At 37.7% G+C, this 25,506-nt stretch overlaps 2 protein-coding genes across 5 annotated transcripts; one reads left to right on the forward strand and one right to left on the reverse strand.

Moving 5' to 3' along the window:
• Nucleotides 1-1,097: 1,097 nt before the first annotated feature.
• LOC143879823 (uncharacterized) lies at nucleotides 1,098-7,969 on the forward strand. 3 transcript variants are annotated; one of them, XM_077382450.1, is made up of 7 exons: nucleotides 1,098-1,324; nucleotides 1,630-1,806; nucleotides 3,039-4,067; nucleotides 4,152-4,346; nucleotides 4,450-4,604; nucleotides 7,064-7,174; nucleotides 7,569-7,969. In XM_077382450.1, the coding sequence occupies exons 2-7, from the start codon at nucleotides 1,681-1,683 to the stop codon at nucleotides 7,633-7,635; spliced, it is 1,683 nt and encodes a 560-aa protein (XP_077238565.1). In that variant the 5' UTR covers nucleotides 1,098-1,324; nucleotides 1,630-1,680; the 3' UTR covers nucleotides 7,636-7,969. The 3 variants fall into 3 exon arrangements, with proteins under 3 accessions (XP_077238565.1, XP_077238573.1, XP_077238557.1); XM_077382458.1 differs by lacking the exon at nucleotides 1,098-1,324 and having other exon boundaries at nucleotides 1,418-1,806; nucleotides 4,471-4,604; XM_077382442.1 differs by lacking the exon at nucleotides 1,098-1,324 and having other exon boundaries at nucleotides 1,419-1,806.
• Nucleotides 7,970-10,553: 2,584 nt separating this feature from the next.
• On the reverse strand, nucleotides 10,554-24,568 carry LOC143879837 (dual specificity protein kinase YAK1 homolog). 2 transcript variants are annotated; one of them, XM_077382479.1, is made up of 18 exons: nucleotides 23,846-24,568; nucleotides 21,467-21,663; nucleotides 18,434-18,587; nucleotides 18,224-18,333; nucleotides 17,956-18,025; nucleotides 17,753-17,835; nucleotides 17,589-17,667; nucleotides 17,431-17,471; nucleotides 16,263-16,385; nucleotides 15,039-15,189; nucleotides 14,828-14,942; nucleotides 14,598-14,680; nucleotides 14,408-14,482; nucleotides 13,835-13,912; nucleotides 12,819-13,639; nucleotides 11,972-12,154; nucleotides 11,465-11,760; nucleotides 10,554-10,796 (listed from the first exon to the last, which is right to left on the reverse strand). In XM_077382479.1, exons 1-18 carry the CDS (start codon nucleotides 24,023-24,025, stop codon nucleotides 10,720-10,722), a joined length of 2,916 nt encoding a protein of 971 aa, XP_077238594.1. In that variant the 5' UTR covers nucleotides 24,026-24,568; the 3' UTR covers nucleotides 10,554-10,719. The 2 variants fall into 2 exon arrangements, with proteins under 2 accessions (XP_077238594.1, XP_077238586.1); XM_077382471.1 differs by having other exon boundaries at nucleotides 11,465-11,763.
• Between the last annotated feature and the right edge of the window lie 938 nt (nucleotides 24,569-25,506).

A 25,506-nucleotide genomic window follows, 5' to 3' on the forward strand; every position in this document is an offset into this window, starting at 1 on the left:
TGAAAACACGTGAAGTCTAAAAAAGTAGGTACGGCCCACTTTTTTTTATGATCCACACCGTTCATCTGTTTGGGCACAACATAAATAGGGTGTGCCCCAAAAATCATTTCCAGAGGATGGTCCTAACCCACCGATCTGAACTGATCTGAAAATGGAGATTTCCAAATATCATTTATGGAATCTTCTACAGATCGGAGGGTTAGGAACATGCTATGGAAATGATTTTTGGGGCACAACCTATTTATGTTGTGCCCAAGCAGATGAACGGTTTGGATCATTGAAAAGAGTGGGCCGTACCTACTTTTTTCAGACTTCACGTGTTTTCACGGCCACCCATCATATAAATTCTCTATTCTCACCTAACACCACGAAGATGAAAGTAAAAAAAAAGGCAAAATCCTCTCTCACGCATGTTAGTGTTCTTTTTTGTCTTTTTATTCTTTTTAACAAAAGCACCTTCATAAAGAGACGCAAAACGGTGAAAATGAAAAGAAAAGCTTCCCTTGTCCCTCTTGTCTCACACTCCTACGGCACAAAATAGCACGGGGAGCGCATTTTAAGGTCGCGTCAGCTTTTGTTATACAGTGGGCCTTACCTTTGGTTGATCCGAACCGTCCATCTTGTAAGAATTACTCCATAGATCAATCCATTATGACATTCCCTAACTATCTAATGACATTTATATTTGGCCGCTGAATGTACGTAGTTGCTAAATGCTAATCATCCATCAGTAGTTTAGATATCAGCAATGTGGGTCCCACCAACTGAACGGTCAGGATCGGCCAAAGGGCTGGGACCCGCTTAATGGTAAGCGTGCCTCGCTGCATTGGGACTATGAGAAATTTGTTTGAAAGAAAGTAGACAAAACCCAAGAAGAAAAAAGAAAAGGGCAATGATAAATTCGCACTCCCTGTAAAAGGAGGATATCAATATGTGGCAGACTTTAAAGCTATTTAACGTCAAGGGGTGCGAATTATCCTAAAGGAGTGCGAATTTATCAACAGGCCAAAAGAAAACAAAAAAGGTCATGAAACGGAAATGCATTTTGAAAACCTTTTCGGAGTTAGTTTGACCAACTTCAAAATTTCGAAAATTGAAAAGCGCTCTTTTTCCCTTTCTTAGTAGTTTTTACATGAAGAGAGAGAAAAAAAAAAGCCATTTAAATTTAAAGCGATTCTGAAACTTCTTTTTCCGCATCTCTGCAACGCTACTGAAGTAAAAAAATGGCTTTTTGGAATTTAAAATGAGGAGCGTTTAAGGAAAAAAAAATTAAAAAAAAAAAGAGAGAACTGAAAAGGCAAAAGAAAGATTCCGACAATCTACCGTATATTACGATTTCCCTATCCGATTTTTTATTTATTTTTTAATAATCTTTTTACCTTTTTGAGGTGAATATTTAATTATTTTCTATCTGTATTTGTTTAAAACAGTTGTAGAAATCTTTCGCATTATATGTGGATCGAAAGCAGATTTTCCGGAAAAAAAAACCTTTTTCCATTTTATCGTTTTCTTGTCTTATTTTCTTCCTTTTATGTTCTTTTTCCAAAGCATCTTGATTTCTAGGGTTTTATAGGCTTATTCTTTGAGGCATTATGTAAGGTCTTGATTGATGATTTTATTTCTTTGAAGGGATGATGATTTGGATTTGCATTTGGGGAGATTCTGAATAGGTGAAGGGAGATGGGATCTAGTAATAGTAAAGGTTGTTCTTCGGATGGAGTTAGGGTTAGGCGATCTACAGGAGTTAGGGTTTTCCAGCCCTCTTGTCTTGGTGGATCTTCTGGTACTCAAGCAGATGATGATCTGGTGAGAATTTCATTTTTCTTTGAATTTTTATATTAAAATTTGATTTTTTAGAGTTTTTTTATTTATTTATTATAATTTGATTGTTTGGAGTTTTGTGATGGTTGATTAACGGTTGATGAATCGTTTTTTTTTTTTTACAAGATTTTGCCAAAATTTCCTTCTCACGCTTATTTACAAGATTTCCACCGAAATTTTAAAGATTTTCGTCGAAATTACTGAAATCTTAAAGATTTCTATTGAAATTGCCGAAATTTTCACCAAAAGTGTAGACATTTTCACTGAAATTCTAAAAATACCCAAAATTTTAACCGAATTTTACATGATTTCGGCCGAAATCTCCACCGAAATATTTCGATTTTGGTGGTGACAGAAACAGACACCAGGACTTAAATTTAAAACCTTGATCTTGTCTTCCATGGTTCATGATTGTATTCTACATTGTATTGAAAGCTTGAGTTTTGATGCGATTTCCCTCTTTATCTCAGCCATCTGCATATTTATGTAAGTCTATGTTCTTATGACGGTGGCACGATTCTAGTTTTTTTTTTTTTTTGTTTAATTTCCTTGCATATAATTTCATAAATGGGTACATTTATCTTTTAAAAGTACGAAAATTTTTTGTTGCATAAACCAGTGTGAATAGTTCATTTATAGAACATGCACATTTATAACTGTCTAGCGTTTGTAGTCCTTGTTTAAAAAATGCAGCACTACTTAATTCGAAGCTCCAATGCCAACATGAAACTCGATCGTCTAGCATATGTTTTGGAAATCACAGCACTCGAGCTACAGTTTCTAGTTTTAAAGGGACTGTGTCTTATTTGATTTGTTACAAATGATGATGTTGGACTAAACTGACTTTGTTCTCCTTAGTCTTGACATTGCATCTGGGTTGTCACCCTTTATCCTAAGAGGACTAAAACAAGTTAACCAAGTTAACCATCTTCTTATGTTGATTCAGTTGATAGCTTTCTATTGTTAATGTTACATCATGCACCAAATCTCATCCTAAGAGGACTAAAACAAGTTAACCAAGTTAACCATCTTCTTATGTTGATTCAGTTGATAGCTTTCCATTGTTAATGTTACATCATGCACCAAATCTCATCCTCTCAGTTCTTGTATCTGTAATTAGAAGTCGTTGCACTATACCTATTCATTTAATGAGAAATGCACATTGAATTGGCTAAATTTTTCTCAAAGGGATTGAAATCCTATGGATCTTGCTTCAGGATTGTGGCCCTCAAAACAAAGATGGGAACTTGGGAGGCGAACCATGTCCAGCTCAAATGGGAACAAAATCTGATCTTGTGAATGGTCAATATCGTGGAAAGGTTAGAGTTTTGCAGTCTAATCAAGTGACTTCAATCTCTTCTAACACCAACTTTGATGAACAAGTTCAAGAAAATGCCACACATAATGAATCTGGTACCAGCAGCAGCTCTACCCAAACCATGGTTGCTCGATCATTGAACCCTCTGAGTCGCTCTCGTTCATGCTTTAATTTCATCCCTGACCATATAAGTTTCAGGCTTAGCAGAGCAGCCAGCTTGGGGTCATCAGGGTCTTGTTCTGTTTTCTCAACAAGTCTCCCAATTTCTAACTCTGAAGAGGATTTTCACTCACATACAGCTTCTGATAGTTTGGATGGCAGAGCTAATTTATCACCTCTGCCTCAGTATCGAGAATTGTCTTCTCGTGCACTGCAATTGGACCCTCAGACATCTGGTATTTCAGTTCATTTGCAGAATGAGGATATTGTTTCTTCCCAAGAAATGCCCAGAAGTAATTCCAGTACGAGGACTGGGTCTGCTGTAAATAGATATTCTCATAGGAACCATAGAGAAAGAGCAAACATTGAACGTAGACATTCTGATAGACTGATTGGAGCTCAAGAACCTGTAGAAGGGGGTGTACGATTTAGCCGAGCTTTGAGTGTTGGACGACTTCGCGATAGAGTTCTTTGCAGAACTTCATTCTCTGATGGGTTACTTGGTCATCTTCAACAAGATAGGCTGTACGGAGATATTGGGCTAAGTAATGGCAGGCGATTGTGGGGTGCTGTGACCAGAACAACATCTGATGGGAATACTGGCATGCTTCCAACCTCTTCAAGTTATCATCTCCCTAGCACGTCTAGCTCTACAAACAGCAGCCAAGACTATGAAGTGGAGACTCCACAACTGAGAGAAACCAGTAATCATGCTCTTGTCGAGCATAGAACTGCTTTTCTTGAAAGGAGAAGGAGAATGAGATCCCAGGTTGGGATAGTGTATTTATTCTTTTTCTTGCATATATTTTACTCATCTGAGAAGACTGACACCAAGTTGCTCGTTCAATTGCAGGTTCGGGCACTTCAGAGGTTGGGCAGCCGCTTTGAGAATTTTTCAGGTCACGATAGGTCATGTATTTTATCTGGTCAACATCGGACTGGTCGTTGCATGTGCCGTGCAAATAGTCAGGCGTCCAATCCAGATGAGGATACAAGTACTAGAGCTAGCATATCAAGAATTGTTATGTTAGCAGAGGCATTATTCGAGGTGACACGATGTTGTATTTGACTTTTTTCCTTTCTTGTATTCTTGTATTTTTTGCATTATAGGATCTAAGTTAAATGGAAATGTGTATAACTATTTTAATTAGGTTCTGGATGAAATTCACCAGCAATCTGTGGTTTTGTCCTCCCGACCTTCGGTATCTTCTATTGGATCTGTTCCTGCGCCAAAGGAGGTTGTAGAATGCATGCCTATCAAGATATACTCTAAGCCACGGAAACTTCAGAATGAGGAAATTGCACAGTGAGTATTTTTTCCTTTCGTCTTTTCAATATTGACCCTTTCTTTTATTTGACTTTCCTTTGATGGAAGTAACTTAGAATTATAAGTAATTGATCTTTAGAAGGGCATTGTACTAAATACTTGTCTGCTAATCAAATGTTGCGACATGATGGCATTGTAGATTTTCTGACTGAAGAAACTATGGGAGCAAGTGAGCAACTAGTATTGTTCAAATCATAGTTATCCTAAAATAAATCTGTTTCCTGCAAAGCATAGGCTTGGCTGATTAGCCCAAAGCGGTGTAGTAGTATGAACTTCCCTTCGTTAGAGAAGCACTGACAAACTTCAAGCCTTTTTCTACTTTTAGCAAACTGCTTGCCAAATTCTATTAAACTATTTTTTGAATCTTGATGCAACAAAATCAGTGATATGTCTGAAAAATCATTTCTCCCTGCTGTCTGCTACCAACTTCAATGCATTATTTACCCAATAGGACTTGAATTGGTGACCCACCATAGCTTAATCATCCACCCTCACATTGCAGAACTCCCCACGAACAACATCCTGTGGTGACGACTTTTGGAAGGCAACCAGCACACCAAGCATCTATGCAGTCAATATCTTAGTCTGAGATCCATGCCAAGGAGAGGTCTAGGAAGAGGCGTGATCAAGGTTTTAAATCTCGGTTTCGGTCATCAGCGAAACCGAAACGTTTCGGTTTCAGTATGAAATTTCGGATGAAATCTTGTGAAATTTTGTACTTCACCGAAACGTTTCACCGAAATTTCCTAAATTTCACCAAAATTTTACCGAAACGAATCGGCGAAGTTTGGTACTTTTCCGACTCACTGTGAATTTCATTTCGTTTTCCACTGAAACCGAAATATTTCGGCCGAAACAAAACGTTTCAGCCGAAATTTAAAACCATGGGCGTGATGGCCTTCTAAAAGAAGCACGATGAAGGTGGAGATGATCAATACTCTCGAACTGTGTAGCATAAGACACACCCAGCTACTTCTTTGACAAAGCAATTTGACAATTGCTTGAAGTAGGGAAACTTGAATGCTCCATGCTTAACTACATGGAGTGAATCTACTGCCACCTCCTTGTAGAAAGGATCTAATTGTGACTAGAAGCTCATATTGATTTCCCCTATCAACGACTGTTTTAAGGATATAGACCTTCTCTACTCTAGTATTCTGTGAAGCCAAAACAACCCAATCTCCTCGTCACTTGGATTACTTCTAAGAAAGGACATTGACCATCTTAACTCTCCTGTCAAAACAATCTGCTCACTTAGATTTTACTTCTGAGAAAGGACTTTGATTACTTCTAAAAAGGGACATTGACCATCTTAGATCTACTGTCAAAACAATCTCCCGACTTAAATTACTTCTTAGGAGTTACTTGATGACCTTGAGAGGTATCACATAGACTTGTAGGTGAGTTAAGATATTTTACTGTTACCAGGGCAGACATCTCCGTTGCAGTGAGCATATTAAGTCAGTTCATACAGGCTCTTAGGATACCTCAGTGGGATGCCACAATGCGTATTTTGAGGTGTCTCAAGGGGCCTCCTTGTTGTATTCTATATATAAAGCTAATGGGCTTCTACATGTTGAAGACTATGTTGATGCTGATTGGGCCGGGTCACCTTCTTAGAGAAGTTCCACCATTGGATACTTTGCTTTCCTAGGAGGTAATGTAGTCATATGGGAAAGTGAAAAGCAGAGTTAGTTGCCAAGTCTAGTGCAGAGGCTGAGTATAGGGTAATGACACACCGCTTGTAAACTAATATGATTGAAACATATTCTTCACGAGATAGGATTTGAGGCTGATCTTCCTTTGAAACTTCATTGTGATAATCAATCTACGGTTCCTATGGCCTTGAATCCTCTCTTTCATGAAAGAACAAAACATATTGAAGTGGGCTGTCATTTTTCACAGAGAAAGTAGTGAGCGGCGTTGTATCTGCTGCCTTTGTAAAATCTGAAAATCAATTGGCCTACTTGTTTACTAAGGCTCCAAGTCGTAATCCGATTGATTATATATGTTCCAACCTGGGGCTATACACGTCAGCTTGACGGAGAGTGTTAATGTATGCTATAGGAACATTGTGTCTATTTTATTCACTTCAGTGGCATAATTGTCCCTTCCAAGTTTAGAAATGAAATATATATACACTAGGGTTAGTTAGATTAACTCATCTCTCTCTCTCTCTCTCTCTCTCTCTCTCTCTCTCTCTCTCTCTACCATTACAAATATTACGTTTTCTAAACTGAAGCATTTCTCAGTGGCATTTTCTCATTGGTTTTTCTTATTCATTTTCAGTAGAAATGTTTCTTTCAATATATATCTAGTGTGAATTTACGTTTTTCTGCTATTTAATTACTTATGTAAATTGGGCAAATGTTTATCATAGAAACAGCATGACATTTTTGTAATTTTTATTTTCTTTTGTGGTGTTTTGATGGAGACAGATGTTATATATGTCTCGTGGAGTATGAGGATGGAGATTGCATGCGAATATTGCCCTGTCATCATGATTTTCATCGAACATGCATAGATAAGTGGCTGAAAGAGATTCACAGGTATATACCGGTTTGTTGTAATTTGCAACATTCTGTTGAGTACAGTCTTCTATTTTAATTCTATGTCCTTAGTGCACTGGTTAGTCTCTGGGTGTGGTTGAATGTATGGTGTGCTAGGGAAGGCAGGCTGAGGCATGCATGTATCTTTTCTATCAATCTATGAAGGCACACTCACTCACTCATTCCCTCCTTATGTTTTAGACTTTTAGTATTGCCTTGGTGAGGATAATTAGATAGATATGTGGAATTGAGGAGTGGCCTGATAGTATTTACCAAGTGAGAGTAGCTGCCAAAAACATTCGTTATTGTCTACATTAAATCTTTGTTATTGTTATTGCTATCATTTATGGGCAGGGCACTGATTATTGTACGTTTATCTTCCTTTTTCTTGCAGGGTGTGTCCACTTTGCCGTGGAGATGTTTGCAAATCTGAATTGTCATCATCGGAGAAGTTCAGTTGAATTGAAGCATACATATGCTTGGCTTAACGATGCATGCACTTGCTGTGCTCCTGGGGTCACTTGCTTTCTGTTCCTTGAAGACCAGTACACTTGGTGACTGTTAGTTTTCTGGTTCTGCTACCTTCTGGCATGGTGCATTGGGAAGTCGAGTCCATTCCTCATTGCATTTACTCTCAACCAAACCAGGTAACAATGGACGATACTGTTCTTTACCTTGCTGCACACTAGATGCTAAGAACTTCAAGAAAAAGAGGTTGATTGTTTTTTGAGAACAGTGAATAGTTATACATGTGTTTAGTGGAAGGCCATTGATTATATGAATCTGTTTGCAATACTGTTGGTTTTCTGAGCTTCTCAAAACAATTCCTTCGAATTCTCATGGCATCAGTCAATGTTGGGAATTTCATCCTCACTGCTAAGGTACTGATAAGAGAACAGGAAAAAGAAAGAACATGTTTGTAATTGTTTTTGTCTTTTAGTTCTCTATATTTTTCTTTTAATCATTAATACTATGGGTAAATGAGTCCTCCAGCATCTCTCTCCAAGGAGAATGTGGGCCTTGGGTGACAGGTCCTACAATGTGTGGGGCAAAGGGCTGCCCTTCAAAAAAAATGTGGGGCAAAGGGCTGCGATTCCCCTTAAGGTGAGCTTAACTCGTAAAAAGCTGTCCTCAGTTAGGATTGCAACCTTGCAGTCTGCTTGCAGCAAGTCGGAATTTCCCCATTTAGTTGTCACTTGAGATATCTTGAGATGGTTTCCTATCAAGTGATTCATGATTGAAGCCATTTCTGTCTCATGATCAGAACTTTCCCACCCTATAGAAATGACCTACAACAGTCCCCAACTATGCGTACTCAATGGGGGAATCCTCACAAAATAGGCGTGTTTAAGATCCTCTGATGATGGAGATCTCTGTAGCATGATAGCATCTCAGTTTGTAGCCTATTAGATTAATTGTTTTGGATAACTGAATATTTTTCTCGGAGTGTAGCCTATCAAGATTTATTATTTTTTATAACTAAGTATGTGATCCTCACCATTCAAAAAAAACCCTGAATTTGTGATCAACAATTGCAGGATTATGTTAAAGACATTCATTCTTTGTTAATAGATTCAAAATTGTTTGTATGTAAACAGGGAAAATTTTCCTATTCCAGCAGAAATAGATTCAAAATTTTGTAAAATGTATAGAAATTTTATTTCTACCATTATAACTTTATTTTTTGCACGTTTTATAACTGTTTGAAGTACATTTTTGTCATTTATCTCCTTATCCCAAACAAATGAAATAAAAATATTTAAAAAACCTATTTTAATCACTTAAATACTATCACATTTTGTCAAAATTTCACGCTTGTACTTTCAAAGCATTCAAACTTAATTTTTATTTGTATTATTTGTAATTTATTTGTACTCAGGAACACTTTTCTCATATATATATATATATATATATATATATATATATATATATATATATATATATATAGAGGAAAATGATTGTACGCTCGAGCGTTTTAAACCTAAAATTGACTCATCCATAGCAAGTCATAACAGACCACGACTCATCCATTGCAAGGCATAACAGATAATGTTTGAATTAATGAACAAGTGATGCCTAATTCTACTTTTGCCTGTACATATTTTCCCATTAAAAAACTATACATATATATATATATATATATATATATTTTTCCTTTGAGCCAAAGTCAACAACTTGCCAACGCCAGTCAATTTTAGGTTTAAAACGTGACAACTACACTCCCATGTGGTTTCAATTTGTGTAAGGTAGACCCCCTCAGTTGACGGTGAATCCAGACACTACAAAAAAACACACTGGGCCCACATGAAAGCATTCATTTGATGGACCCTGACAAAGATAGGGTGTACCTAAAAAATCAGCTCCATCGGATCATCCTAACCCTTCAATCTGTGGACGAACCGTACCTTACACAAATTGAAACCACAGGGGGTGTAATTGTCACGTTTCAAGCTATAGGGGTAGAAGTGGATGTGTCAGAAACTAGAAGGGGTGTAAATGTAATTTTCCCAAAAAAATAAAAAAATAAAAAACCTGCTCATGATCTTAATTCTGACGAAGCTGAGAAGATAAGTTCGAAGAGGTTTATAGGTACCAAAGAAACACTGAGAAAGCAGGAAAAATTGAGAAATTATCAACCACAGTTGCGAATAACATATGTATGTATGTATCTACTTCATCCATCATAAACTCCATGTGCTTCGAATGCCTTAGCTACTAAATCACAACACATAGGTTGCCAAGAAATCTTTCAGAGAACAGTTGATAGAGCACATTAATTACCAGTGACTCTAATCTTACATTTTGATAAAATCAAGGGGCTTAACACATCAAAGCTCTGTTCAAATGCTTTCAACAGGATCATCAAGGCTGCATTTGACAAGCATCTCACAATCTGCAAAGACCACCTACAAAGTCAGTTTATGCAATGATAGTTCCTGCAAATCAAAAAGCTGTCATAAGGCAAATATGCTTAGTGTTGTAGCTGTTCAACCATGAGAGTATTTCCACTGATTTACCAGCATTTCATATGAAGACCATAGGCAAGCAAAGATAACAATTAGGCCCTATTTGTTTAAGATTATGACAACCGATTGCGAGTGCCGAACTGATTATTCGACTCAAAATTACATTTAAATTTGAGTCAAATAATTGGTTTAGCACTCGCAATCGGTTGTCATAATCTTAAACAAACAGGCCCTTAGAGTGAGTGATTTACCAGTTGAACAACTATAATTGATTGACCCCTGGGGTGAGCCACCCTCCACACTTTCTTTTTTATTCTATTCAACTGCAAGACAACCTCAGTAAAGATGTCAAATACTATGAAATTCCAAAAAATAACTGATTTACCACCCACAAAGTCCAAAGAACACATCAATGGCATAATAATAGCATTATATTTATTAAGTTTAATGGATAACAAGACCCAAACAAAGACTTCCAGAGACGTCACAAGCCAAGGCAAAAGAATTTCCGAGTACAACTTTCATTGCCAACAATCGTATTATAGATCCCTTGCATGGGAAAATGAGTAGCCTTCCCCATCAGATGATCCTCCCATAGTCCTTCCTTGCATGGGATGATGGCGGAATGGTGGTAATGGGATGTCCGGCTCTTCGTCCTACATAACAAGTAATTTGTTAAGTGTTAAAAAAAAAGTAAATACAACATTGACCATGCACAAGGCAAGCGTTGACTAATGGATGGATTAGTTTCCCACTTATTTATGGCAAGAATCTTGCACATAAAAACTGAAATCTTCCATGGATTGAAAACGTGTCGGGAGAACACAAACTCCAGCATGAATCCATCAATGAAAACGATACAAAAAATAAACACTTGTGCAACATAGAACTCATAGTATTAGGGTCATCTATGAAAAAGATTGTACACCACGGCCCTGTTTGGATTGCAAGAAAAGAATTTCTGATGGAAACAAATTTCTTAGGATTTTTTTTCTTTTCATAGTTTACAAGGAAATGACATGATTATGGTTAATTTAGAGAGATATTATCATAAATCGAAGGTCTATCAAGGTAAAAATTGAATAGGGTTGGTTCAAGTTATATGTTTTTCGTGTGTTAAAAAAGTAGAAAATTTTAGGAATATTTTCCCTTTCCAAACTTTTCGAGAAAATTCCAGCAATCCAAACAGGACCTACAGTCATTTCCTTGAAAAGTTCAGGAGGGTCCAGCAATTCCCTTTAAAACAAAGGCACTGCAGCAATTACCTCTAAATGTATGTGTGTGTGTGTGTTTTTTTTTAATAAAATGCAGGAAGGATTAGTACCCCATGACGTGCCATTTGCAAATGTAGTCTGGCCAGGAGGGTGTAGTCCTGCAGAGTTACACGAGGGAGTTGGCTGACCCTTTGGATGATTCCTCACACCACGACCAAATGTTGAATGCACATGGTTGAAGTGCTGGACGGGTTGCTGACTGAAACGGCTGGGAGAGTTTTGAGATATATGAGGCACATAATGTGACGGCAGCTTAGACATGGAATGTGCATGACCCATGTGCATATCATGGACTGAAGGAGGGCTGCCTTCTACCTGTGAATATACTTGAACTGCTCCATTTGTTCTGCTGTCACACACCCATACATAATAAAATCAGAGCCCTGGAGGTCAATCATAAAATCTATTTCCTAAAGTTTTCACGGTAAAATAATTCTACAATTGTGCAATTAACTTTTTTTTGGGTAGGTAATGGTAATACTAAATTGATACTAATTCATCACTTTATACAATAATGGAAAAAACCTCTGGCACTTTTTAAGGAATACACAACATACCTTTGGTTAGTTAGAATAGAGCTCGAGCTTGTATGTCCCTGATCGAAGAAGCCATGGTTAAATCTACCAAATCCACTGCTTAGACTTGCAGAATCTGAAGCCTGACTAAGACACATTCCATTGGTAATTCCAGAGGCAAGAGAGCTCACATCAGAACCATCCTCTTGTAAAAGCAGCTCCTCACTAGAATAGATCAACCACGTCCACACAAATACCCAAAATTAATAACTTGAAGTCTAAACACAAATTAGTCGCAGCATACACCACCTTTTTATAAGGCACTCATCCATGCAGCCAGGTGAATGCCTGCACATGGCTGTGGCTGTAGTGCAGCTGCAGCCCGACGCCTAAACCAAAGTGGTTCCTAGGCTACCCAGACTGAAGACCTTAACTGAGGCCCAAGCAGTCATCTGGGTTCTGGTCTCTAGGCTACCCAGAATGAAGGCTAAAACAATACCATTCAAAAAAATGAAGGCTAAACCAAAGTGGTTCCTAGAAAAGTAAAAATGGATTCTTCCTATGGTTAAAAGGAAAAAAACTGTGTACATAAGCACATATAGGTAGCTGATGTCTCCGCTCCCTTGTTTTGGTATTGGCAGTTGGCACTTCTCTATTTTAAACCTCTCTAGTGGCAGTTGATAGCTTGTTAGGAATTGTAATGAATCTAATGATGCTCGTTAGTGAAACAAGCTTCGTCTTATATCAGATAAAAAGAAATCTAATTATCACTAATAGCTGATCTATGATGCCAATAAAAATAATGGCACAAATGCAATGTGTCTTTGACAATTGTAAAAATGCAAGAATCTGAAATCATGCAATAATATCCTAGCCATTTGCAGATTACCTATAATTGGGGTCCCAATCTCCTGGATCGGGAGGTGATGAACTGCATTCAGCCTTATCGTAAGGTTCTGAGGACGGTAAGGAAACCAATTGAGAACTGAGTGGAAAGGATATTGGTATGTTCTGATGAATGTTTGGTGACAGCCCTGAGGCATATCCATTTCCAACCCTTTGCTGCCTCCAACTAGGAAGATTTGAAGTCGGTTGCATACTTCGAGAGCCGACATGTCCTCGACTATTTCCCTCAAGGTGACCATCACTGTGATTCCCCTGGCGGTGTTGAGATGATGCATTCTCTTGAGGTTGGACATAAGTTCCAGGATACCCTAAACTTCGTCTCCTGTTATATTGGCCTACTGCAGCCACTTTGCCCAAAGGGGATCCATGAACAGTGCCTCTTGCTGGAGACGATGGACCATATTTTCCAGGAGAACCAGCTGAAACCTGAAATTGGGAACTTGGAGGGGTAAATTGTGAGGGACTAGCTCCTAGGGACATTGGCCCAAAAGTTCCTGTGGATGGACTCGCACCAAATCCATTTCCATGGGGAGGAGGTTGACAAGTCCTCCTCCTTGCATCTGGACTAGCTCCAAGGATTGGTCCACCACCCTGTGCTTGGTGGATGTTCAGTCCAGATGGACCAACAGATGAATAATACATATACATGTTGCTGTCCCCATAGCTTCCGTAGCTGCCTCCGAGACCGACACTGTCATTATAACTTCCATGACTTCCCAAGCTTCCATAACTACCGGCGTGAGAGAACGGGGCCATTTGAAAATGAGGGCTGTTCTGCAAATGACCCTTGCTCATTTTTGCAACCTATCATAGAATAGATTTTGGCATCCTTACATTACACAAATCTAAACAGATAAAATGTCACCAGCTGAAGTTATTGGAGTATCAGAAGATTACCTTGTCCCACCAAGAATAAAAAACAGAAAATTAAAAAAAAAATTATTGAATATAAAGGATCTAAATGATTAATAGTAACAGTTTAAGGGGTAGAATGCTGACCTGAGGGGAGAGACCAGCAACAAACCAATGCCCTCCACCTGGGTTGTGGTCTTCCACGGTAATATTATGGCTAACAGCCTAAAAATACATAGTCAGGTACAGTTACACACTATTGATCCATCCAAATTGGTGCCCTTGAAAAAGTATCAGACAGCAGAAGGTCAGGTTTTGAATTGTTTAATTGTGTGAACATCTTGGGTACATCACTCTGCACTCATGAGGAAGGGGGTTCTGGAAGAGACACATATCCGCTACACCAATGCACACAGTACCAAGAAACCTAGTTTTGATTCTCACTTTTGTAAGCAATGAAGGGCACAGCATCAAGCATTTTCATACTGTGTGCACGGGAAAACAGATCAATGTACCTTTTCCAGCACTCAGAGGGTTTTTGGGACAATAAAAAGCAAGCATTGCTTAGTCGAAGATAAAAGCAATGTCAATTTTGACAAGCAGGTAAATAAATATTTGACCCGTTGAGTGGCTCAAGGCATGAAGTAAACAATAACAGACCAAAAAGAATGAGAACACAATGGACGGAGATTCCAAACAGAGATGAATAGGCGTACTTACCTTGCGAGGTGTTTCTGGGAGCGGTTTATAAGGGCATGTGAATGGTTCCCCGGTCACAAAAGGATGTTGCACTGCCTGCAAGGAAAGAAATTTAAACTATTTAATCTAGACCAATTAAATAGACAGATGACAATAGGGGCAAAATTTGAAAGCCAATGACAACAAAAATCATTGGGGTAAGTTCAACAACCTGCAAAGGTGACCACCTCTTAACTGGATCAAACTCAACGAGCCCCCTCAAGAAATCAATCAGTGCTAAGCGAGTTAGATTTTCTGTAACATGATGGGATAGCTATCAGCTACATTTTGACAAGACAATAATTAAAACATTAATACACAACTAGTCATCTGATACGTAACACCCACTGGTAACGTTATAAGATTCACATACATTTTAAATAAGAAAAAAAAGCAGCTAACCTCTGGAGATTTCCTCATCAGGTAAGTTTCTCCGATGAGGGTAGTTTGCAACAATCTCCTCGAGCCTCACATAATTGAAATACCTCTTTCCTATCACCGGCTTTTTTGATTCCCTCTGGACAAAAGTCAAGGTCCAGAAAAAGAAATTGAAAAGAAAAATCAAAATGATACATATGAAGTATTCGTGTATGAGAGTGACATTAGGACTCACAGCTTCAAATTCCTCTTCAGTTAGAACTTGGTAAGCACTTCTGCTCCCATTGCACTCTTCATCCTCCTCGAAGTGGTGAATACTTCCCATACGTTTAAAGAACTTATTTGTGTTATTTGCATCCTTTAGTATATGATCAGGGGGTTGTCCTCTACACAATTAAGAACATACAAAAAAGGCCCAACCACGATGGTAAATAAAAATGTTGCCACCAAAAAACAACATTTAGAGTTGTGTACGGAATGAAGAACAATCATGACCAGAAAAGGTTCAAAAGCTATAAAGGTTAAGTACATGCAAAGTAATTTCTGTCTAAATGTTATATTTTGTCAGATAACTAGCACCCGAGTAATATTCTTGTACTCTTTTACAGAAAAACAAAAACTAATGATGGAAAACACAGCTGAAACTGATGCCCTAAATCAGATTGGATTTCCAGTTACATAAAAAACAAATAAAAAATGTGATTTAGAAAAACAAAATAGAATGATAGAGGGAGAAAATTTGAGAAATCAATCGAGCAAAAAGATTTCTGCCCGTTCATTCCAGTCATAAGAAATAATCAATGGCAACCAATATAAAAAACACTGAAAATGACTGAAATTTTTTTGTTAAACTAGATTCTTCAATAATAGATTAGCTTCAATATTCATTACTCAAGATGTTAGGAAGATTTTCAGGATGATAAACAGGTGTCCAGAACTGTTTAATGGTTTAACCCAATTGAGGTCTACCAGTAAAGTGCCCGCATGGGAAACAAAGGTCATACCCAATGTATTCATACTTATCCAGGTTCCCTCTCAGAGACCATTGCATAAACTAACTCGCCCTAGAAAATCAAGTGTAAAGGTCCATTACCTAAAACATTGTGTGGTTTGACAATGTCCCCCAAACCTAGTTTTTTTACGTGCAGTTCAGATATAATTAAGCACAGTAGGTAAAATATTTAATAAATTTCCTGAGTTTTTTTTTTTTTTTTTTTTAATAATTTCATTGGACTGTTTTTTTTTTTTTTGTATCAAGTATAATTCAAAAGACAATTTTAATATAAAAACCTAAGCAGCAAAAATGAAAGAGAACTGATAATCAGCCATAACCGTTAAACAACAATATTTCTGGAAAGAGCCTTTTACATAAGAACTATGCCCTACTATTCTGCGGATACAAGTTGGAACTTGGAGGTCTAAAATAATTCATGCACAAACATGAAAAGAACAAACGTACCCAAGAATTTCTATCATTCGCTTGAGAAGATCAAATTCTGAAGCTCCGGGAAACAATGGCAACCCTAAGAACAACTCAGCAACAATACACCCAAAAGACCACATATCGATGGCAGTAGTATAGCTGGAGCATGGGTCAAGTATCAAACAATATCTCCATGATGATAGGGTTTTCAATTGCTTTATGAATACAGATGACAAGTTTTAAATTAGGAAAACAGTTGTGAACATAAATAATAAGGGATTTGCTATTGTCCGGCAAAAGGCTTTTCACGGCTGGTCTGTCGCATTTCAGACCAGCCACCTCGTGAATGGAGACAAAAGCTGGTCTTCATTCACAAGGTGGATGGTCTGACGTGCGACAGACAAGCCGTGAAATGCCTTTTGCGATGGACGCTAGCAATTCCCACATAAAAATACCCAAACAAAGCCACAATAAATGAAGGCTGATGATATTGGCACTACCATGTTTTGATAATTGCACTAACTCACCTTGTCTTTTATTATTCAGCTGTCAAAGGTAGTTACAATTCCCAAAAGTACTGGAAGCCAATTAATAAAGGAGAAGATGAGTTAGTGCAATTATCAAAACATGGTAGTGCCAATATCAGTGGCCTAAATAAAATGCATGAATGAGTTGTTTAGAACTATGTCACAAATATCGTTCACAGGACATATTAAATATTTTTCTTTCTTTTGGGTTTATATCGGAAAAAAAATGATAAAAATAAAATTATTTAAAAAGTATAAAAATATATAAAATTAAAGAAAAATATAAAATAAAATTATTGTAAAAATTTCGGGATAAAATTGTGATATTATCTCGATATTTTATGATAAAAATGAAAATATCACTATATTTTTAAAATCTCAGGATTATTTCGGGATTTTGTCGTTTTATCAAAATGCCACGATAAAAACGAGATAATTTGAAAATATAAGAGATATTTGTGACGTAGGTTTAGAACACATAATGTCTGTGTGCATGTATTAATGTGAACGCCAAGCTCTTTCTAAATCAGAGGCGGGAGAAAAGAGATGTTTAACATAGTAGGGAACTAATGAAAATAAGTGACACAAACTGCAAGCTTAGGTAACACCTGAGACCAATGAGGGTGAGCCTTAATTGATTTACACTTCCATTAAAGAAAATATTTAGATAAGGATACGGGTATCCAAGAAGAACTTCTGGAGACCTGTAGTATCGGCTCTGCAGGCAGAAAAAATTTATAAATAATAATGCCTCCAATCCACAGGCATTTATATCAACCACATCATCGCCGTAAAGGATGAGATGAGACTGTAGTAACATTTAAGAGATGCAAACCTGGATATAGGAGTAAACTGTCCGATCCTCCATACAGGCTGATCCAAAATCAATAATTTTGATTTCTGGTGGCTTCATACTGTGAATTCCAAGACATTAAAATAAAAAGAAAAAGAAAATTTTACAAGATTCAGAACCCAAAGTGATTATAACAAGTAGCCCACCTCGTTGATATAAGAATATTTTCAGGCTTCAAATCACAATGTATGATACCGGCATCTTTCATAACAAGCAGTGCATATAAGATCTGAGAAACCAAATGGAATAAAAATGTCATGATAAAAGAGAAGTCTGGAATGGACACCCCCAGTTAAATAAATGAGCATTGCAACCAACTTCAACTATGAGTAGAAACTGCAAGCAACACCTGTTTTGAGAACAACTGGACAATGTTCAGAGACATCCCCCTAAATTGATTCATTCTGATAAGCTCAAACCTGATAAGTCAAAAAATAAAAATAAAAAAACCAGTCATTAGCAAGCCCTACAAACATATATGAACAACACAATAAGCATACTTGCATAGAAAAGGCACAATGTATTAGTTAATTGCAGTAAAATTCTGTAGCTAGATCAATCTGAAATAATTTCAGAGATGCTCCTAAACTGGAGAAGGAATTATCAAGTTAACTTACAAATTCGAACCAAGCATTTCAAATGAAATGCACAAATGACGTTGGTATACAAAATAATCAAGAATACGAACTATGTGTTGCTTATCCTCAGGATCAAACTTCTGATTTAGCTGCACAGAAGTGAAAAGAAATTTAGTTAGCATTAAAAATTATTCCATATGGATATCTCCAAGTATAAACTTACTGAATTGCAAGAGCGATTTTAGTTACCATTCTAAGAATAGAGACTTCAACAAGTGCTTGTTGATAGTATGCAGGTTGGTTTTTTATGATCTTAACAGCAACGAAACTGTTTGTTTCTGAAACCCAACATTTTGCAACTTGTCCAAAAGTTCCTTGTCCAAGAATATCTTTCACAACATACCTAAATACATGGGACAAAGTAGCCAAAGTCAACTTGTTCAGCTAGGAAGATTAGAATAGTTTGTTGGCACGTTACAACGGAAAAAAAAGTCAATTCTAAACTTATCAATTACATTAGCATCTGTAATACATATGAAACCATAAACTTATCAATTACATCAGTATCCGTAATACATATTAAAACGAACATTAGCTATCTTTAATCAGAAAGGCCGCTGAACCCTTTTGAACACGTAAGGGCTTAAGGATTGGTTTGAATAATGAGTGTTTTGCAGATTCAGGGCATGATAATACTCTCTACTTTGGGAAGCATTACTTGTGGGGAGTATTTCAAAGGAGAAAAACATTTTTTTCAAAGTGCTTAGTGTACAGTGACGATATTGAACCAAATGATGCAAATAATAATGCCCAGGGTTTTGTAATTTAGGGACTGAGCAATTGAGCTAAAAGACTACAGGCCGATAAACCTAGTTTGTAATGTATACAAGATACTAGCAAAAGTCTTAGCAAGGAGAATAAAATAAGAGAAGAAATCATAGCACAATTTCAAGGGTCTTTCAAGGGGCTTCCGTTGATGGAAGACAAATATTGGATGGAATTCTTATAGCTAGTGAAGTAATTGATACTAGAAAAAGATAAGGCGAGGGGAATTATTTGCAAGGGGGACTTGGAAAAAACATATGATTATGTGGACTGGTCATTCTTAGATCTCATCCAAGAAAATATGGGATTTGGCAGAAATGGAGATGCTGGATCAAAAATTGCATCACCGCACTGACTTTCTCCTTTCTAGTAAATGGATCACAGAACCAGCTCACGTGGATTAAGGAAAGGTGACCCCTATGACCTTGTTTATTTATCATGGTCGCAGAACCATTAAGCCCCCTCATTGACAAAGGCAGAAGAAAAAGGATTTATCGAGGGATTAAACCCTAGCAACAACACCCAACCTATCTCTCATTTACAATTTGCAGATGACACCCTCATCTTTATGGACGACGAACCGCAGTTTGCGCGGAATCTAAAAAGGGTGTTCAAATGGTTTGAGTTGTCATTGGAGATGAAGACCAATTTTTCCATGAGTAGCCGGAATTAATATGCAGTGTGGTACGATGGGCAGACACTTGGATGCAAAAAAAAAAAGAGACTTACTCATTGCATAACTCAGACTCCCCTTGGAGTATAGAGTTGCTAAAGGTTCAAAGTGGGACCCAGTAGTAAAAATAATTGAAAGAAAAGTAGCCTCTTGGAAGAAAAATACATATCCTTTGGGTAAAGGAACACTCATATAAAAGAAGAAAGCAGCATTGTCAAATCTGTCAGTTTATTTAATGACCCTATAAAGAATTCCGACGAATATGGCAACAAGAATAGTGAAGCTATAAAAGGACTTCTTTTGGGAAGAAGGGGAACCCAAGAAGAGACTTAAACATTACATGAGTTGGAATAAGGTTTGTAGATTCAAGAACCACGGGGGAATAGCAATTGGAAATATCAGATTGTGCAGCAAGTCATTATTGAGGAAATGGTTATAGAGATACAAGGAAGAGAAAAATGCATTATAGAAACAAAGTGATTAGAGATAAATATATGTGGGGGTTGGGGATTGGGAAAGTACGAACTTGGGATTAGGAAAAGGTTCAGACGCACGGAAGTCTAACTGTGTCTCTAGACCCTTGTATGAGTCATTAGTTAGATTTAGAGTCGGGAAGGGAAATGGAACGAGACTTTGGGTAGACCTTTGACTAGGGGAGTCTTGTCTTTGCCATGCATTGCTGGACCTATACCTTCTAACGACTATTTAGATAGGGGAAGCAATGAGAGTGTGGTTTGGGACATTAGACTTGTTAAAGTATAAAAGATTAAATAACTCCATCTTCAACAGCTTAAGCTTTTGGAGAAACTTGTAGTTTCACATGGTATCAGAGCAAATGCCTGGGTTCAAACCTCCTTGATAGCAAAAATGACATGGAATGGCCAAACCCAAAAGTGGGGCCACATGTGCCACGTGTAGGCCAACCCAAAGAAAGAGGGGCCACACGAGAGGGGGAGTGTTAAGTAGAAAAGATTAAATAACGCCATCTCCAACAGCTTAAGCTTTTGGAGTAACTGGTAGTTTCACAAGACTTAATCGTAACCTAAAAGAAAGTAAGATTGCAAGTTTCTCCTCTTTGCTTGGAGCCCTCAACTCATGTAATTGTTGTCTCAACCTAGCAGATTGCAAAGTCTAGACCCCTGACCCTCAAATGTGTTTTCTCTGTGCATTCTTTTTTCTACCGGTTGAGCTTGGAGAATATGGAAGAATTAGCAATCCCTCTAAGGGTTTTGGGCTTCACATGGACGATGATGAGTAAGAAAATCAGCACTTGTGATGGATTAAAAAAGAAGGAAGCTACATCTCACAAGTTGCTGCATCTTTTGCAAAACGAAAGAAGAATCATTGGATCTGATGATGGAGTGCCCTTTCTCTCATCGTTTATGGCAAGCCATCATCAAGAGCTTCAGTCTCACGTGCGTATTGCAAAGATCTATAAAGAATATTGTGTTGCCAGTCCCTCAGGGGTCCAAGGTGAGGGTAGCAGGTTAAGGATTCCTAGCCAAGTCAGCTATTATGCTGAAGGAGGCCTAGCCAAGTCAGAATGCAAGATGAAAAAGGAAGGGCACTCCAGTCCCTCAGGGATCCAAGGTGAGGGCAGCGGCGGGTTAAAGATTCCTAGCCAATTGTCCTGTGCTTTCTCGATTTTTCAAAGACATACTTTTTTTTAAAAAATGTTTTCAAAGACATACTTTTTAGATGCAGAATATCACGGATAGGCATCTATGGGGAAAAATAACATTTTAGAACATAAAAACAAGACAGAAAAAGTTACAGAACAAAACCTTTGTTGTGAGCCATTCTCCAAGACAAAGTTCACAGTCAAGATAAGATCTGAGTTTGCATTATCAAAGCCATCATTCAGCACTCCAACTGATGGGTTTGTCAGGAACCTTTTTGGGTTAAATGAATCAGAATACTTGAATGCTGGATTGCATGTTTGATATGTCTCGACTATGTCTTTGGTTAATCTTACCACCAGCTGCACGATTGAAAAAATTTCCAGTCAGAGGTTATCTTTCAAATTGAAAATAATTATAAACCCATAGAATACAATGATATGAACTTCTTTTCAGTTTCCAATTGTAATAGGTGACTTTCTAAGAAGAAACTTGCAAACTTTTAAAAATAATGTGAATTATACGAATCAAAGAGATAGTCAACTGCAATGCAAGCTGACATTGACAAGGGAACGTTTATTCCTCTTAATGAAAACTGATCCTCAAACAGACTCACATTGTTATTGATGAATTTCATGTATGGAATTATGGCAGCCAGGACAGGATGCTTCATCAGTTAAAGACAGCAGAAAGCATTTAAAAATCAAATAATGAATCAGAATATGAGATTTTGATGATGTCCACAACTGATGAATGTAGCATGTACTGTATACAAGAATAATGCTAGCAACTTATCCAAGAGAGGAGGGAGCACCAAAACCCTTTACATGTCCAGACTTGCCCAGTATGTGGGGGCAGTTTCCTTTCCTATTTATGGAGACTTTCATCCTTGTTTCCACTATTAGGCCAATTTACAGCAATACAATAGCCCATCAATTACTTAAATAAAGATTCCCCGGGATCCAAAAAATTCAAAGGGGAAGGCCAAACAAAACCTTTCAAGACCAGGGGCCTTACACTTTGAAGTTTTAACAACAAAAGCTCGCCTTCGTTTCCTACTTTGAGAAAGGAAGCTTAACTCAAGATAGTGTTCCTGATGAAAGAAAGATAAGGAAATCCAATCCAAGGCCAAAGGCCCCGCTCTGAATCATACTTCCCTAAATATCTTACTACAGCTTCTTCCATACCCAGAACAATAAGTTGAGCAATCAATGCTAACCTAATGAATCAACTTCTTCTACTTTTACTTACATGACCCTTTGAAAGAAAGTGGGAATTGCAGTCTCTAGTAGAGACTAGAGACCTTCACCGCAATGTTTGAAAACTTGAACTTAGACATGGACTTCCCACTGGCCAGGATGAGTCTACCATTTGTTTAGTTTGACGTACCAATGCAATGGAACTTCACAGAGTTGGTCTTGAGAGTTGTTACTAAGTTGGATTCTTAACCACAATCAGATAGAGGACTCTTTCAACATGACCAAATTGATCAACCATGAGATATCAATCAACATTGAGATTTCCCACTTCTAATGCTTAAAGCATGTTATCGAAGAGAAGCTTGCTGTGTTGGTCCTTAAGATACGGATCGTTATTCTCAAAGTCTACGTTCATAGGGAGGTACTGCTATGAGGAAAGGTTCATAAACAGGGAATCCTAACCTTAATCCTAAAGAACTGTTGTGAATGTCCTCTTAAGTATCATTTTGCTTTGACTAAATTTCACAATAAATCAGATTTCAAGCTTGAGCCCATATCTCAGTTGGAAAATCCAGTACGGCAAACAGAGGGCTGTGGGTTAAGCCAGCTTACATATCAGAAAAAATAAAATATCTCATAAGCGGATAACAATTGGGCATTGGAACCATATTCAATGATTACAGGCGTGTGAGGAGATGAGAAACCGCATGTTTGCTTCGCACAGTGGATTGTTTTCTTAACCAATAAGCCACATTTTAACCTCAAATATTTTTCCTTCTTGTTTCTGGTTCCCATTACCCTGGAAACATGTTCTTGGGTACACTACATGTGTTTCAGGTGACTGAAATCCGAGCTACCAGCAAGAAAGAAGAGGCCCACAGCTGAACAAGCAATAAAGGAGAGCACTTCGTTAGTTGATTTACACCGCCAAGGATGTCAAATTCTAGCTGCACCGGCAATGTGCCTCATACATGATTGCTCTTGGTGCAATTTTTAGAGTCAGTACACTTCTAATCATGTTATAATGATTCTTTACTATTGCTTAAAATTCAATCGCGGGGTTTATTTTCTACAAGCTTACAGATACTAAATCAAAATCGCTTAAGGCCAAAACCCAATCCAAATCTTTTCATGAGGAACTAAATTTCGCCAATATCAATTAAACATATTTCAATTTAAAGACCCAGAAACCACTCCTACTACAAAGGTACCAAATGCCACAAATCAATTACCTTCTGATTCAAAACTAAATGCAAAAACAAATATAATAAGAAAATGTTAAATTCAAACAACTGTATATGGCAATCTTGCAATTGGTCAAAACTACAAGAACGAAAATACGTACAGGCCTTTTCACAATAACCCTCAAAGAACTAGATTTCTGAATAATTCCAGCCGAAGGCTGTGATGAAGAATATGGGCGGAAAACTCGCCGGCACGGATTCCACGGCGACCTAGAGACGACTTTTCCGGCCGTCTCTCCGATCAAAGACTCCCCTTCCTTACCGATACTAGCCTCATCCATGACCCCCACAGATCAAGCTCCGATTGCATAAATTAAAGTCCCCCTTATCTACATCAATCGGAGAAATCGAAAGATTAGGAGAAAAAACCTAAATTTCACCTGAATGCAGCTCCGGAAGATTCCAATCCCATTCTCGTTGGGAAAATTCCCAAAACCATTTGATAAATTAATCCCTAATCCTATATTTCGAATCCCATGATCGATAAGAATTCGAAATTTGAGAGATTGAAATCCAAAAGCTTTATGTAGGAGAGGAATTAGGGTTTCGAACTGAAATAAATTAGGGTTTGGAAGAAAGAGAAATTAGGGTTTTGGAGAGGGCGGAGAAAACTCAATTGAATGAGAGAATACGTAGGGAAAGAAGGTTTTTGCCTCCGCCTCCGACTCTTCCTCTCTCTCTCTCTCTCTCTGTAAATTGATTTTTGGGGCTCAGAAGCTTTTGTTGTCTAAACTCTAAAGCTCGCATTTTACATTACCGTCTAAACCATGGTTGTCAACTATGGTTTACTTTGACCCTACCCCATGGTCATTTAACTTCATCCCTTTCCCGACTAATCGTAATCTACTCGCCGATTCTCCGTACGCTAAGGATAAGGAGAAAAACTGCTTAATCTGATCTTACTACATACAGCTTGTAGAATGATATGTAATGAGTTTTTATTTGACGAAAGGCCTTTTAGTCCATTATTTTTCAAAAAGTACGGTCTGTTCCACACCATAGGATGATCCAAACCGTCCATAAGATGGGGCACAACCTATTAAAAAATCATTCCCTTATGTTGATCCTAACCATCCGATCTATAGAGGGTTAGGATCGATCCTCTAATGTGTTGTCCCTCTATAGATCAGATGGTTAGAATCAACCTATGAAAATGATTTTTGGGGCATAACCTGTTTAGGTTGTGGACGGTTTGGATCATCCTATACTATGGGCCGTACGGTACTTTTTGAGAAATAATGGACTATAAGGCCTTTTATCAACTCTATGTAATGTAATTGTTTAGCAAGTGTTATTAGTTTGAACAGTTTTAAATTTTTTATGTAAAATGCTAGGGCCCATCGCATAGGGCATTTTGCGGAACGGCTGTTGCACAAAAATGCAGGCAAGTAGGCAGCTAGATAATCTAAGCCTGTGTAGTTGCAACAGCCAGTTCCTCAAGATGCCTTTTGCGGTGGTCCCTAGCATGATTGTATTAGTTTTCTTACTGATAATGTTAAGAAATTGCTAACCTTGATATGTTATTAAAAAAATTCCCTAGTCGGGTCCCGCCTCAGTAAAACATAATTAAGATCAAATTTTCCTCCTTGGAGAAGATGTTTAGTATATTAAATTGGTAGAGGCGTACACTTCTACCTCTGACGATCTCTAATTACATTTCTTGAAGAAAGAAAACATATTTGATTTTCTAATGACTTTACAAATGATCCATACACATATGTCACATATACAAGAGAAGAGAAAAAAAACCGATCAGATTGTT

The sequence above is a fragment of the Tasmannia lanceolata genome, unplaced genomic scaffold (assembly GCF_043159265.1).
Source record: "Tasmannia lanceolata isolate RefF3 unplaced genomic scaffold, GAP_Taslan_0.1 ptg000002l, whole genome shotgun sequence".
Taxonomy (NCBI): domain Eukaryota; kingdom Viridiplantae; phylum Streptophyta; class Magnoliopsida; order Canellales; family Winteraceae; genus Tasmannia; species Tasmannia lanceolata.